The 17,077-nt window shown below is 36.8% G+C and overlaps 1 protein-coding gene across 1 annotated transcript in view; it reads right to left on the reverse strand.

The window, feature by feature from the left end:
* The window catches only part of LOC150094134 (peroxisomal trans-2-enoyl-CoA reductase-like), a 185,615-nt gene that overhangs the window by 110,549 nt on the left and 57,989 nt on the right, over positions 1 to 17,077 (reverse strand). The window contains exon 2 of the mRNA XM_090411729.1: positions 2,234 to 2,367. Within this exon, the coding sequence (XP_090267855.1) occupies positions 2,234 to 2,367 (134 nt within the window). The remainder of the gene's footprint in view (positions 1 to 2,233; positions 2,368 to 17,077) is intronic.

Consider the following 17,077-nt stretch of genomic DNA (forward strand, 5'->3'; position numbering starts at 1 on the left):
ATTGCATCTACTAGATAGTTTTTGAAAATCCCCCAAGCTGCATTGATCTCTTTTCCAGCTAACTCCTCATTCCATGCTACACGCAAGCTGTCTCCTGAGCTCTTCATAATCATCCCCCTTGTAGTTCCACATATACCCTTTTCTTACAGATGTCCTCACACTGCTGGCAACCACCCAGATAATCACCTCATGGTCACTCTCACCAATTGGTGGGTGATTTGACACTTCATTTATAATTACATCCTCTGATGAGATAACCAAATCCAAGACCCTCAAATCCTCATGTGCCCTCTGTTACATACTGTCTGAGGTAGTTATCCCTCAAAAACTCAAGAAACTCATTTTCTTTACTTCCAGTTGCTATCTCATCATTCCAGTCTATATTCCCATAATTAAATCGCCCATAATGATCACTCTTTCTTATTTGCTTGGCTAATTTGATTATACATTTCATAGTCACTACATCCACATTTCCTGGTCTATAACAATATCCAACCAAGTATCTCATTCCATTCACCTCTATCTCACATCACACTGCCTCTAAACCACTGCCACTATTTTCCTCTTACATCTCTACTTTGTATGGACATAACTCTTTCTCTATCATCAATAGCACTCTCCCACCCTTTTTACCCTCTTCTATCCTCACGAAACACATCATATCCTTCCATCTCTATTCCTGTCAGGATGTCGTCCTCATCTAACCAGGTCTCACTTATTCCAACAATTTTGGTGTGAACAGACTCAATTAGTGCAACCATTTCATCTGCCTTGTTTCTTACACTTCTTGCATTTGTATATAAACATAACCGCTCATTCCTGGATCTACAACTAGTTTCACTGATACCACTCATTCGATGTGATCTCTACATGCTTGACTGGGGCCATTTCCCTTTCTGTTATTCAACTTAGAACCCTCTTCAATTCCAACTGTTTCCTCTTGATCCCAGGTCATCCCATTCCTTTCCTGTCTACACATGCTCTCATATCCTCTTGGAGCATCCACCGTTCTCATGCTGTGTCTCCCTTCCACCCTGAGACTGGAAAGGCATCGAGTCCTTACACACACCAAAACATGGTTTGAAAGAAAGTTCAAGGAAGCTTGTGAGATGCTGAAACATCATCTGAATCTAAACAAGAATGATGAATTAGTAATTCCAAGAATCTGAGGACCCATTGCAATCTATATAGCATCCAAAACATGATGGCAGAACCCCCCAACACAAAAAAACCTTAATATAAGAGGACTGTAGAGATGTGTTTAATGTAGTTCCACTATAAAACTTGATTTTTATTTAGATTTTTTTATCATCTGTATGATATTATACATATAAAAATGTATTTTATTTTATTAATTAATTTATATCTATATATATATACATTTTTATTTTATTTTTTTACTGTTTACTATTATTATTTTCATTTTTTTTTCACCAGAGGTCAGGCTAGGGTAAACGATTAACAAAGTGTTTAAATTTATCTTACTTTTGTGTAGTGTCATGTAGCTTGTGTCCTGTGCATATGTATGTGTTCCTGTATGTTTCTGTCTCCATAAATTCTTCGCAATGAATGCTGACAACTGTGTAACCTTAAAAGAAAGAATTCCATATTTTTGATAATTATTCTGCAGATTTTCTTAAATTTATTTCTTTATCTATATTTTTTAGATAATAATATTATTATTGCTAAGCGACATCCCCCAAAGGGTCTAAGAACTCAGCACAGGAGTGCACCTGCTCTACACAGCCTACCATCTACACTACTCAAACCTCCATCTATACATAAGGCCACAATCCATCAACCATTGACAATCCAGAACACACAAAATAAATAATATACAAAAACATTAAATACATTTTAAAAAAATCACTTTTACAGGAGTTTCAAATAACACCCACACTCAAAACAGCCTTGAACTAGACTTTTTTTTCTTTCTCTCTAAAGATATTTATATCTAATATTGATTATATTATCTTTAAACAGTTCAGATTGACTTATTTTAAACTCTAGCAGTGTGGTCTCCTACTGTCAGTGTATAGTCATTTAACTGCATTTATTTAGTTGTTGTAAGATTAAGTTGATAAATTTTAAGTTTAAGGATCATAATTAACACTCAGAGGAAACATCAAATTCAAAACTGTTTAGCTGAAACACTACACAAATTAAAAACAGATTACATTTTAAGTAACTTTTTTTTTGAAATTTTAAGAGTAAAAATTAGCAATTAAGTTACCTGTTCTTCTTTTCGTATGTTACAAGGAATGCTTATCAGTTGAGGAGGTGTGGAAGCTTCTAAGCATTTTCCTAATTCATCTACGGCTGCTTTTAAATTATCTTCTTTTCGAGATGCTATAACTACTCTGCATCCTTTTTTTTTTTTTTTAAAAAAAAAAAGAAAGAAAAAAATTACGTTTAATCACAATAATAATCGTTAGATTATTAGTTGGAATTTTTTGAGACAATTTTCTGCATAGAATCATTATTAATAAATATTGCAGAATAAAAGTTTTAGTCATTATACTACTTAATTCAGAAAGCTTGGTCAGAAGACAATTTGGTTCCAGATGACTGGAATAGAGCTATTATGGTACCAAAACAGAGGTAAACTAAGAACTTCCAATGATGAGGCCAACTCCATACCAACCTAGTATAATACAAATATTACAAAACTAAATATGAGAGAAAAGAGTAATTTTACTAAGTGTTTCCCTTCCACTAGAAAAAAAATAATTCAGGCATACTTGATTAAAGCCTAAATAACATAACTGAAAAAAATTTGAAGAACAAGCATGGTCAAGTAGGGATCACTATGGTGAGATTTATTGCTTTACAGTAAATAGTAGAAAACTTATGAGAATATAGACAAGTTTGCTAATTAAATTTGATTGATATTAAAGTTTTTTTCACTTCGTTATACTATAAATTAAAGATGCAAAGAAATAATATTCTTAGCTTAATCCTTTAAGCAAACAAAATAATGGCTTCTGTTGAACGTGGATTTTACCACTTGCCTCCAGCTATAGCTAATAATATTAGGTTAGACGTGGCCAATATCCTAATCCATTCTAAGCCTCCCAAAAATAATATCCCACATAAAGAAATAATAGCTCTAAAAGAACTACGCAATAATAACCACATTACAATAACCAAATCAGACAAAGGAAACGGCACTATAGTAATGGATACAACAGAATATAAAAGCAAAATGCATGCACTGCTCCATGACCAGTCTACATATCAAATCATAATTTTCAAGATCCCACCAACTCACAAAAGAATAAGGTGTGCAAGTTACTGAACAAAGTCACTTTCTGGCCAAAAGAAATTATCAAAAAACTCAAACCCTTGCACGTTAAAACACCCAGAATATATGCTGCTCCTAAAATACACAAACAAGGTAAACCTTTGCATCCTATTGTAGATAGTATAAAAAGTCCTACATATAAACTAGCTAAACATTTAACCAAATTACTAACCACTTACACAAACAATTCTCCCTCTTTTGTTAAAAATTCTACCCACCTAAAAAGTATTTTAGAAAACCACACCTTAAATAGTTCAGACCTAATGGTGAGTTTTGATATCACCTCATTATTCACTAATGTACCACTGATTGAAACACTTAACTTACTAAATTCACAATTTCCCCCAGATATAATAAATTTAGTTTAATCCTTTATCCAAGTGTGAGCAAACAAAGTTGGCGCCTGAAAGTATCTTCAGGACTGGGTTAAGGTGGTACAACACCAGGGCAACTCGTTGCAAAGGTGGAGCAAGCTACCAACACTCCTATCTCAATATCTCCTATAATGCAAAACACATCTCCTTGCAGATATGTCTAATGTTATGCATTAAGGGAAGGGCCACTACCCAGACTAGTTTCGACCTTTATTGAGGTCTCTTCAGTGGGAGCCAGCCCCAAGTGTAGATATCAGGTAGAAGCATTAGCAGGTCATCTCTACCTATAGGAATTGCCAATTGGTGTGCCACCCTTTTTTTAATAATTTACTCTGGATTTAGAGAAAGATGTTGAAAGTTTATTTTTCACTTGGTTAGAGTATAATAAATTTAGTTTAATCCTTTATCCAAGTGTGAGCAAACAAAGTTTGTGCCTGAAAGTATCTTCAGGACTGGGTTAAGGTGGTACAACACCAGGGCAACTCGTTGCAAAGGTGGAGCAAGTAACCAACACTCCTATCTCAATATCTCCTATAATGCAAAACACATCTCCTTGCGGATATGTCTAATGTTATGCATTAAGGGAAGGGCCACTACCCAGACTAGTTTCGACCTTTATTGAAGTCTCTTCAGTGGGAGCCAGGCCCAAGTGGAGATATCAGGCAGAAGCATTAGCAGGTCATCTCTACCTATAGGAATTGCCAATTGGTGTGCCACCCTTTTTTTAATAATTTACTCTGGATTTAGAGAAAGATGTTGAAAGTTTATTTTTCACTTGGTTAGAGCATAATAAATTTAGTTTAATCCTTTATCCTTTAGTTTCCTTTATCCTAAATTTAGCTTGCTCCACCTTTGCAACGAGTTGCCCTGGTGTTGTACCACCTTAACCCAGTCCTGAAGATACTTTCAGGCGCAAACTTTGTTTGCTCACACTTGGATAGTTGCCCTGGTGTTGTACCACTTTAACCCAGTCCTGAAGATACTTTCAGGCGCAAACTTTGTTTGCTCACACTTGGATAAAGGATTAAACTAAATTTATTATACTCTAACCAAGTGAAAAATAAACTTTCCCCCAGATATATTTCAGCTATTTAAATTCACAGTACAGGCAGGTTATTTTACATGGAAAGGGAAAATATACAAACAATTAGATGGGACAGCTATGAGTTCGCCCCTTTCTCCCCCCTTAGCCAACTTCTACATAGGACATCTGGAAAAACTAGCTATCAACACAGCCACTCTCAAACCTAGTCTCTGACTATGCTATGTTGATGTGTTTGCTATTTGGCCACATGGCCCAGACACATTGAATACATTTTAGTGCATCTAAATAAAAAGCACCCTAAAATCCACTTTACAATGAAACTAGAAGCCAATGACTGCCTGCCCTTCCTGGACACACTGATCACACGTCTTCTAGAAGGTTCCTTATCATTTTCGGTTTATAGAAAACCCACACACACAGGGAGATACTTAAACAAACAATCACACCATCACCCTTCTCAACAATATGGTATCTTAAAAACACTAACCCATAGAGCTAGAGCAATCAGTTCCAATGACATTGCTCTCACTGCTGAACTTTCTCACCTACATCACACCTTCTTAATCAATGGTTATAATCCCCATAAGAGATAACATACTAAATGCTACTCAGAAATCCCCTCTATCTACCACAGACGACTACAACAAAACTATCACCATCCCATACATTAAAGGCACATCTGAAAAGATATCTAGGGTACTTAACAAACACCAACTACGCACAGTATTTAAACCTTATGTAAAATTAGCAACTCTCATCTGTTCACCTAAGGACAAATGCACTCCTTTATCACATCCAGGAATCTATGAAGTGCCTTGTTCTTGCCATCAAGCCTACTATGGACAGACAGGAAGAACTGTGGACATCTGCCTCAGTGAACACAAAAAATATATCTGACGCTTTCGCTATGGCAAGTTGGGTCTGGCAGACCATACTTTGGATACCCCTGCACACAGGATCAATTGGAAAGAAACAAAAGTAATGCACAGAAGCTTCTACAAGTCAGAGAGGTTGTTCCTGGAATCAACAGAAGCCTTAAAACATACTCCAAACCTTAACAAGTATGGCTGTATAAATCTACCAAAGATTTGGGAGACAGTCATCCTAAGACCAAATTAATATTTATTTATTTTATTTATTTATTTATTTATTTTTTCAAACTTTCTAAGACTATTATTTGGACTACTATTTCAAAACTGAACTATTTTTTTTTTTTTTAACCTAGATGGCACCCTATTAGGACTTTAGTCTTGTGTTGGGTGCTGCAATTACTTATACTATCTCCACTGTTACACCGGATTGTGGTTGTCTTGCATTTGTAACAAACTTTGTGTTGTGTGCTCTGAAGATGCTGGATATAATACCAGTGAAATATTAGCTTTTAAGTTAATAAATAGTTATTTTCTCCATCTGTTCATATCAATACCGTTAAATCTATTACAACATGTCTGACGAACACATAAGCCTATCCACGTATATAAGGTGTGATACCTTTTGGCTACTCGTATACGAAAAAAAAAAATGACTTATGCATTACTTCAGCCTCCGTATCACCTCTGGGTCTCGCTCCCACTGATGGGACCTCAATAAAGGTTGAAACCAGTCTGGGTAATGACCTTTCCCATAATGCATAGCATTATACATGTCCGTAAGGATAGGTGCTTTACATTATGGGATATTAAGGCAAGTGATGTGAAGTTATTATCTTCTTTATGTGAATTGCCCCAATCCTGAAAATACTTGAGGATTGGGGCAATACACAAACTTTGTCTGCTTACACTTGAATAAAGGATTAAACCAAGGATTACACTTGGGTCTCTTTTTATGTGGATTTGAAGTTATGCAGTGCACACCCACAGATACAAGACCTTTCGACACTTCTGCGCAGGTCAGCAAAAGGAGAATCCATTCTGATAATAGGGTAATCCAGTGTTTCCCAAACTTTTCCTACAACGGAAGCACTTCACAAATCCTGAATTTTCATGGAACACCTTGGTTATTTTGATAACATTAATAATTAATTGTTAATTTAGCTGATTTTTTTATTATTAATTAATAATTGATCATGATTTATTAATTAATAATTAATTAAATTTGGCCTAATGGAGGAAAAAAAGCACCAAAGAAAAGCAATTTCTTTGGAAATGAAAATTGCAATTTTAGATTGCTTAGCAAAAGGAGAGGGATCTATGGTGATGGGTAAACAGTTTAATTTAGGCGAATCTACTATAAGAGCAATTAAAAAGAATGAAGTCGCAATCAGAAAATCTGTCATTTCTGGCACAAAAGTGCCAAATTATCATCGTAATCAAGAGATGCTTTATTAGAAAACATGGAACAAGTGCTCGTAATTTGGATTGAAGAATTAACTCAAAAAAGAATTCCTATAAGTGGTTATTTAATTAAACAAAAAGCTCTTTGGTTTTATGAACAGATAAAGCAGTTGGAGCTGTCTACTTCTGCTTCCCAGGCTGATAAAGAATTTTTGGCTAGCAAAGGATGGTAAACTGGGTTTTTAAAAAGGAATGCACTTCATAATGTGAAGATTGCAGGCGAGGTTGCAGAAGCAGATGAAGCAGCAGCCAAAAATTTTCAAGAGAAGTTAGCCAAAATTATTGAAGATGGTGGATATTGTCCCGATCAAGTGTTTAACACTGACGAAACAGGATTGTTTTGAAAGAAAATGCCTAGTCGAACTTACATCGCAACGTCTGAGTAAAAAGCAAGTGGGTTTAAAGCAAGCAAAGATCGAGTAACGTTGTTACTTTGTAGCAATGCATCATGAGATCGAATGTTGAAATCCCTCCTAGTAAATCGATTTCTAAGACCACGTGCTCTAAAAGGCAAGGATCTAAAACAGCTGCCGGTACATTGAATGGCTAATACAAAGGCCTGGGTAACAACTGCTGTATTTACTGAATGGTTCAATAATTGCTTTGTACCAGAAGTGGAAACATACATGAAGCAAAAAGCTCCTGATTTTAAAGTTTTATTAATTGTTGACAATGCACCAAGTCATCCGTATTTAGAACATCCAAATGTGCAGGTAGTGTTTTTTTACACCCAATACAACATGCATTATTCAGCGATTAGATCATTAGCATAATTGCTACTTTTAAAAAATATTACATTAAGCACACTTTTCAATTTATATTGGATAAACTAGAAAATGAATCATTAACAGTAACTGATGTTTGGAAAAAATATTTCTATTTTGGACTGCTTAAATCATGTTGCATCTGCTATTGCTGAAATAAGACCACAAACTTTAAACGCTTGCTGGAAAGCAGCTTGGATAATGAGGTGATATCAAAACTCACCATTAAGTCTGAACTTTTGTGGTGGTGGTGGTGGGTGGTAGATGGCGTTGATGTAGATGATTGGTAGTAGAGGTTTGGTGTAGTGGTGGAGACAGAGAGTTGTTCAGTAGGTGTCTTCCTGCGATGAGTCTTCCGACTCCTTGGAGGTGTCACGAATAATAGTAATAGTTTAATCCTTTATTCAAGTGTAAGCAAACAAAGCTTGTGCCTGAAGTATTTTCAGGACTGAGGCAACACTGAGGTTTTATATATAGAAACTGATGACTTCACATCACTTAATAATAAGGTGTGACACCTTTTGGCTACATGTATAAGAAATTATGACTTCAGCATTACTACATCCTCAGTATCACCTCTGGGTCTGGCTCACACTGATGAGACCTCAATAAAGGTTGAAACCAGTATGAGTAGTGACTGTTCCCATAATGCATAGCATTATACATACCTGTAAGGATATGTGCTTTCCATTATGGGATACTAAGGCAAGTGATGTGATCATGAGCTTCTACTATTCTAATATTTACACTCGGATAAAGAATTAAAAAGTATATAATTTCTTGGTATCTTTTATTTATGAACAACTGAGAAATATGCTAAGTTTTTTCCCATGGTGTCAGTTGTTGGATTGACAGGGTTGTATTGTTTAAAGTGCACATGAAATATTTGTTCAAAGTTTTCCCACTTCGTTACACTACAAACAAAAGATGCCAAGAAATTGTATTCTTGGTTTCATCCTTTTTCCAAGTGTAAACAAATAAAGTTTGCAAGTGAAGTCACTTCATAACTAGGCTACTTATATACAGAGGCTAATGACTTCATATTAACTGCCGTAGCGTCCCATAATGCAATGCACATATCCTGATGGATATGTATAATGTTTGGTCTCATTATTTCAATCTCAGTATCACCAGAAGTGATACCAAGATTGAAGTAATGCAATAGTCATATTTCCATATACAAGTAGTCAAAAGGTGTCACACCTTATTACTAAAATACTCTGGTTTTTAATACTGTTATTTAAAAAATATAATTATCTTGCAAAGATAAAGCAAAAACCAGATCATGTGACTGAGTGTATCATGAAAAGTGAGTTTGGCTCCACATCGAGTGCTACCTATTATTGTTTATGGAGAATTTATATAAATTTATCCTTCAGTAGGAACAATAAACAAAAGAAAACATAAACTGAGTTGTGGCATACATTTTAAACCCAAGTTAAAGGAAAGCATATGTCTGTATAATTACATACCTGTAATGTATAATGAGAATATTGAAAAATATATTACTTTGTGACAAATGATAACTAACACAAGGTTTAATAAGTTATGATGACTATCTATATTTCTCATGACCTATTAAACCCAGTGTTAGTTATCATTGTCACATTAATTTTTTTGGTCGAAATCATCAATATATTACTTTGTTTTGTCACCTCTTTTTTTAAATCACCTATAACAATATTTATGGGTGATATAAATAAAATATATACCGATGCCTTGGGCAATCGTAGACCGATGCCTTGGGCAAGTACGATTTTTTTGTGGCTAGTAGATTTAAGTTGTATTAGAGGATGGAGAAATCATGCAAGATGAGAGAATTTATAGTTACTGAGGGATAACTACCTTGCACAGGATGTAAGGAAAGAGGAATCACATACAAGAATACAGGATCTATTAAGTAACAGCATCTGGGAATCTCACTACAAATGATGTGGCCATTAAGACTCAAATTAATGAGAGTGATCTTGGAGTTTTAACTTCAGAAGTAACAAATCATTTGAGAGTTTTGAATGAAAAAAAAAAAACGGTATATTGTGTAACTGTAAGGTAGGTAATTATAATAAACTGAGAATGCAACCTGAAGTACTGCTCAGGTATGAGAAACTGTATGACAGAGAAATCAGTAGTGCATGGGAAGTGGTCAAAAGGTGTCCAAAGAAGCCATATTTGAGTTCATCCCCCATGTAAGTTTAGTGGATGAATCAAACTTTAAAGCAACTGCTGCATAAAAAGGAAAATGTAATACTGGGAGAAAGATGATGGTCAGGCCCAGCCTTAGTATAAGAAGCAGGTTAGGACAGCAGGACTAGAGAAATCCAAGGGAATTTTTTTTGCTATGTGGCAAATAAAAGGAAAAACAAACATTGGAAGAATAATCTTAGTGAATATCACCAGCAGAAAAGAGTCAAGTGCATGAAAAACAACTGCACCGTTGAGTGATTCTACATTTCAAGAAGACCAATTAGATCCCTGGATGCCAAAGAGGAAATGGATACAAGAATAAAGGCAGATGAGGTAGTTGTATTAAAGCTATTGCAAAAACTTTATTCAAACAGCAGTAAAATTGGAAGGTATATCAGCACTGAAAGAATATGCAAGAAATTCTCCTGCACAGGAAAAAGCAATTCTGACCCTAGCTGCAAAGCATGAACAAGATTTCTAGTGAGTGAAAGAAGAGAAAGACATAGTAATCTAACGTTTATTTGACCACAATGAGAAGGCAATGTGCCATTCTGATAAAAGGTCAGATAAATGAAGTACAATTACAAGGTGATCTACCATAAGTTGGTTAATTAAAGGGTCGCTATTCTGAAGGTCAGATAAACAGATTACTGAAATTCCATCATTCAAGGATGATGTTAGGACTGAAGCAATCAATTATAGACCAATCAGTATCTCAAGAATGGTCATTAAGGTACTGGAAAGGCTAATAAGAACCAGAATCCAGAGAACTGGGTTGATGGCACTTTGATCCTCTTTAAAAGACAGCATAGCTGTGTTAAAGGTAGGTCTTGCTTTAGCCATTTTTCATATTCTATAAGAGAGTGACAAGAGAATTGGATGGGGGGGGGTGCATAGGGAGGAAGGATATACACGTGATACTTGTAGGATTTTGCAATGGTATTTGAATGGATTATACACAGGAAGTTGTAAAAACTCAAATATCACAAACTTATTTTGCATGGGTATGCAAAATAAGTTTGTGATATGAATAAGAGAGTATCTGCCGACAAGTACCAGAAAGTAGCAAATGAAAGTGCCAAGTCTAGATGAAGGGAAATGACCAGTGGAATACTAAAGGTTCTGTACTCAGGCCATTAACAATTTGTAGATTATGATACTGAAGATGGTCTAGAGAAGTGGTTCCCAAACTTATTTGGCTTACTGCCCCCTTTTCCAAAAAAAAATTTATTACCAGCTCTACCTGATACACATAACAGAAAATTGTATGAAAATCAGATCAGCAGTTCTGAAGTTTTAAGTGAACAAACAGATAGACACAGAAACAAATTTGGATTTTATTATACATCTAGTAAAGATTTTTGAAGTATGGAAATAAGACACCTTGGAATGAAAAATAATTTGCTTTGTGTGTAATCAGTGTAAGTAAGGTACTGACTACGTATTGAATATGCACTAAATTTTTTTTATGTACTACATCAAATTGCTAACTGCTTATCACATAATTCAGAAACAATCTAAAACTGATTTCATATGCCTCACATATTTATAATATTATACAGTGAACAAGTCATAACATGCACATGTTCCTGCCAATGCGTGCTGGACTTGTAAGATCTCGATCACATGAAAGTGTGCGCCCGCCAACACTTTGCTTGTTAAGACCTGTCGTTGGACTTCAATGCCTATCGGCTGTGACTTGCATTTTGTGTGTGTTTCCTTGGAAAATAAAGCTACTATTACGACCTTTACTTACGTTATACAACAGTTATATCATCAAAATTTTTGATGATATAACTGTTGTATAACGGCACCTAATTTTGTCCTTTATACTCTCAGCACCCCTTACTTCAATTCAGCACCCCTTTTGTTTATGAAGCTACTACCACCCTGTTCCCTGAATCGCTCCAGCGACCCCCCAAGAGGATAGTACTGCCCACTTTGGGAACCACTGATCTAGAGGATAGTATTTAGTTATTTGCTAATGAGGATGATAACATAAGCAGTTTCAGAAGCTCTGAAAGCAATTTGATTCGAACAAAACAGTTCTAGGGGACAAATGATAATGATGGAGGTAGACAAGAGACGGGCTACATTTAAATATTGTTATTATTATTATTATTATTACACCCTCCATGGAGATGATAGACTCATGGGAGGTTCATTCAACTGACAACATGTTTATCATATAGAATCTTAAAGTCCTTATCACTCCTTGCATTAACAACACACTCTGATAATGCATTCCATTCACTGACAATTCTCCATGTAAAAAATCTACTCCTCACACCCTTCCTCACCACACTTTTACATAACTTCCAGGAATGACCTCTGGTTCTTTCCCTTCCACCTTCTACTCTTTTTATAATCCCCTCTAGATTAATCTGATAAAATCCTTTCACTAACTTAAACGTCTCTTATGAAGAGCTCAGGAGACAGCTTGTGGGTGTAGCGTGGAATGAGGAATTAGATGGAAAAGAGATCAATGCAGCTTGGGGGATTTTCAAAAACTGTTTAGTAGATGCAATGTCTAAATGTATTCCAAGGGTGAGAAGCTTAAATAAGGTGGGTGTGAGATGGATGAATAAAGAGATTAAGCATGCGATACAGAGAAAAAGGGCATTGTGGAGGCAGCATAAGAGAAATGGAAATAACCAATTCCATGAGGTCTACAAAGACGAAGCAAGGAGGGTGACTTGGTTGGTGAGGGTAGCTAAAGAGAGGTATGAACAGCAGTTGGCTAATGAAGCCAAAAAGAATCCCATGGAATTCTTTCAATATGTAGCCAGCAAAAGAAAGAATAATTATGGAAGGATGACATTGATTGGAGAAAATGGTATAAAGACAGCTGATGCAGAATGTGTGGTGGAGATACTTAATGAAAAGTTCATAAAGATCTTTCAATCTTGTGAATGTGACTTCATGGAGGGATTGAGAGCAGTTGATGATGGGGAGGAGAGACTGACTGTAAGTGAGCAAGAAGTGTATAGGGAGTTGAGTAAACTAGATGTTAATAAGGCTGTGGGATTTGATAATATATCACCACGTATTCTGAAAGAATGTGCCAGGGACTTGACACCTGCCTTGACATATTTTTTTAATATGAGTCTTGCACTTGGTCAAGTTCCTAAGGAGTGGAAGGAGGGCAAGATTGTGCCACTTCATAAAAGGAGGCGATCGAACTCAAGCATCAAACTATAGGCCTATCTGCGTGTCAGGTGTTGTGGTTAAGTTGTTAGAGAAGCTTGTGAGAACTAGGATACAGAGTTCGGTTGATAACAATGATATTATCGTTGATGGACAGCATGGATTTGCTACAGGAAGGTCATGTTTTAGTGATCTACTTACTTATTACAATAAAGTGACTGCTTCCTTGGACAGAGAAGAAGGATACACAGTAATATACTTGAATTTCGCAAAGGCTTTTGATAGAGTACCTCATGATAGGTTGACAGTCAAACTAGAGCAGATGAAGTTGGGTATTAGATTGGTGCATTGGATTGGAGACTGGCTATCTGATAGGTATCAACAATTTGTGTATGGGGGAGCGATATCCAGGAAAAGGAAAGTCACTAGTGGAGTGCCTCAGGGGTCTGTTTTAGGGCCATTACTGTTTAACTTGTATATTAATGATATTGGTGAAGATTTGGATGGAGATATTCAGTTGTTTGCAGATGATGCAAAGTTGGGACGAACCATGAAGAGTAGAGAAGATGTTGTGGCCTTACAAGAAGACTTGAATAAATTGAGTAATTGGGCACGGAAATGGGGATATGAGTTCAATGTTGCAAAATGTTAGGTTTTAAAATTTGGGAAACAAAGATGAGATGCAGAATTTATGCTTGGTGAAGATATACTGTTGGAGGTGGAGGAAATAAGAGATCTGGGGGTGATAGTGGATAAGGATCTGAAATTTAGGGGACACATAGCCAAAATTGTGAAGACAACACAAAGGCTTCTGGGAATGATGCGGAGGACATTGACTTGTAGAAGTAGGGAGATTCTTGTTCCATTGTATAAGACTTTGATTAGGCCACATATGGACTACTGTGCAGAGATTTGGTCACCAGGTTTTCAGAAAGATGAAGAGATGTTGGAAAGGGTCCAAAGGCAACTGACTAAGGTAGTTTCTGACCTGTGGAATGTCGAGTATGAGGAAAGATTGAGAAGATGTAATTTGCAGTCTGGTGGACAGGAGGAAGAGGGGCGATATGATAGAGACCTAAAAGTTGGTAAGGGGTTGTTATAGGATCAATGGTGGAGAAGTTCTACAGAGAATAGTGGGAGATCAGGGGAGAACCAGAGGTCAACTCTGGAAACTGTATAAAGAGGGTGTGAGTAGGGGAGTGAGAGGCAAGTTTTTTTCATGCGGAGTTGTGAATGATTGGAATGTCTTGCCTGAGAATGTGGTGTCTGCAAAGAGTTTGAATGTGTTTAAAACACGGTATGATGAGCTGTGTGTGTGTGTGATAAATGGACCTCCCAGATGAATCTTTGATTCCATGAGGTCTTGGGGTGGTAATAATAATAATAATAATAATATCACCTCTCTTCCTCCTATCCACCAAACTCTGCAATTCACATCTCTTCAACCTCTCTCCATAGCCAGCATTCCAAAATCTCAATAGTGTCTTATTCACTTGCCTCTGGACCCTCTCCAATGTCTCCACATCACACCGAAAACCAGATGACCAGATCTCAGCACAATAGTCTAAGTGTGGTCTGACCAGTGCCTTATACAGTGGCACAACCACTTCCTTATCCTTGCATGTTAGAGTAACTCTTATCATAGCAGCACTATGATGTGCAACCCTAGCAATATGCTCTCTAAACTTCAGTCAACTGTCAATCCTGGGGCATGTCACTGGTTACCCTTCTTTTTTGAGACACTGCTCCATAATACACAACCTGCTGGTATCGTTTAGAGAGCCAATCTTATCCATCTAACCAATATACTACTGTCTATTCCCATCCTCTGCAGCTTGTACACTAGTTTATCTATCAAACCCTTTTGCAAAGTCTAAGAATATCACTGTATATGATTCTCTATAATCTAACACACCCATCACCTTCTCATAAAATGCAAGTAAATTACTGAAATAAGACCTGTCCTTTACAAATCCATGCTGACCTTCATAAAGGATGCCATGTCCATCAACCCAATTCTGTATTCTATTCCTTACCAATCTCTCCAACTCCTTGACCACAACTGCAGTTATAGATATTGGCCTATAGTTAGAGACTTCTGTCTTAGAACCATGCTTGTAGATGGTACTATTTTGCCCTCTTTCCACTCCTTAGGATCCTATCCACTGTTTCATTAAATAACAAGGGCATAACCAACTGTGCTGCACATTCCTTAAGCATACGTGGTGATATGTCATCTATTCCGACAGCTTTATTCATATCTAACCCAACCAACATCTGATATGCCTCTGTTTCTTTCACTTCCAATTCTCCTAATACTTGCCTCTCTTCTATATATCTATATACTGTACCGGATCATTTATACCAGTATGATATATACTGATAAAGTGCTCATTCAATAATTCCACTATATCCTTTGCAGCTGTTAGTCTGCTGCTATGACTATCCATCAATGTTAGTCTGCCATAATTATTCTTCCTCTTGCTTGCCATGTAATAGAAAAATTGTCTCGAGTTAACCTTGGCCTGACCAGCCAATCTCCTCTCATACCACACCTTTTCTTTCTTTACCATGCTTGTCACCTTTCTATCCTGCACCTTACATAACATCTCCTCCATAACATTTTCTTTTCCAGCACAGCTTACTTGATTTCGCTGTTCATCCATTTCACTCCTACTCTATTCACTCGCTTAACCTTTGGCATGCAGTTATACATTGCTTTTGATCAGATACTGCCTTGTGAGTTTCCATGCATTGTCAACATCTTTTCTGCTCAGCTCATCTACCCAACATAATGATGGCTACAGAGCTTCATATAATCACTTGCTTTATACTTCCACATGTATCCATTTGTGGCAGTGACCTTTTCTTGTTTCATCACTTCCCAAACAAGTACCTCACGGGCACTCTCACCAACTGGCAGCAGTGTCAACACCTCATTAACAACTATGTCTTGTGAAATTATCACCAAATCCAAAACATTAAAGCTTCTAATTGCTTCGATCACTTACTGCTTAAGATACTTTTATCTCTCAGAAATTCCACAAACTCAATCTCCTTGTTCCCATACACTATCTCCTCCTCCTTCCAGTCTATATTCCTGTAATTAAAGTCTCCCATCAGGATCACCTTCTTTTTACATGCCCAACTAATTTGCCTAAACATTTCACAATCAGTATTCTCTGCATTCTCTGGCCTATAACAGCATCCTATCAGATATACTAACGTGTTTATTTGAACTTCGCACCATACAGATTCAAAATCTGTGCATGTGCCATCAACTTCCACTCTTTGCGGACACAATTCCTCTACAATCATTAACAGCCCCCCCCCCCCTCTTTTCACATCTCTATCCTTCCAGAAAATTATATATCCTTCTAATTCTATTCCCGACATCACATCCTCCTCAAACAACCAAGTTTCACTTATTCCAATTACTTTTGGGCATACTGTCTCAATCAATGCCACAAACTCAGCTCTTTTGTTTCAAATACTCCTTACATTCGTGTATAAAAATAACAATCGCTATGTGTTTGAGGCCATCCTACCAGCATCAACATTCTCTATTCTGGCTGCTATACTACACCTCTCTCTTCGGTTTGACCACTCCTGCTTCCCTTCCCTGATCCTGACTGTGATTTCCATTCTTACCTGCCTCATCCTCACCTTTATGCATTCCATGACCTTGTGCTGCTGAAACCACATCTTCAACCTCATATCCATCTTCCACCTGCTGTACAATCTGTTGATTTGTGCTATCCTGTTTCACAGGTAGACTCTGATCATTTACTACATTAACTTGTAAGGAGTGGTTTCTTTGTGTGGAGGGTGGTTGAGCCGTGGAATGCATTGCCTGATGGAGTGGTGGGAGCAAGAACGGTCAGTGAGTTTAAAGAGTGGTATGATAGACTTTGTGTTTCTTGGGG

This window comes from Typopeltis vanoorti, chromosome 22 (genome assembly GCF_054136105.1).
Source record: "Typopeltis vanoorti isolate ZY-2024b chromosome 22, IOZ_Tvanoo_1.0, whole genome shotgun sequence".
Lineage (NCBI taxonomy): Eukaryota > Metazoa > Arthropoda > Arachnida > Uropygi > Thelyphonidae > Typopeltis > Typopeltis vanoorti.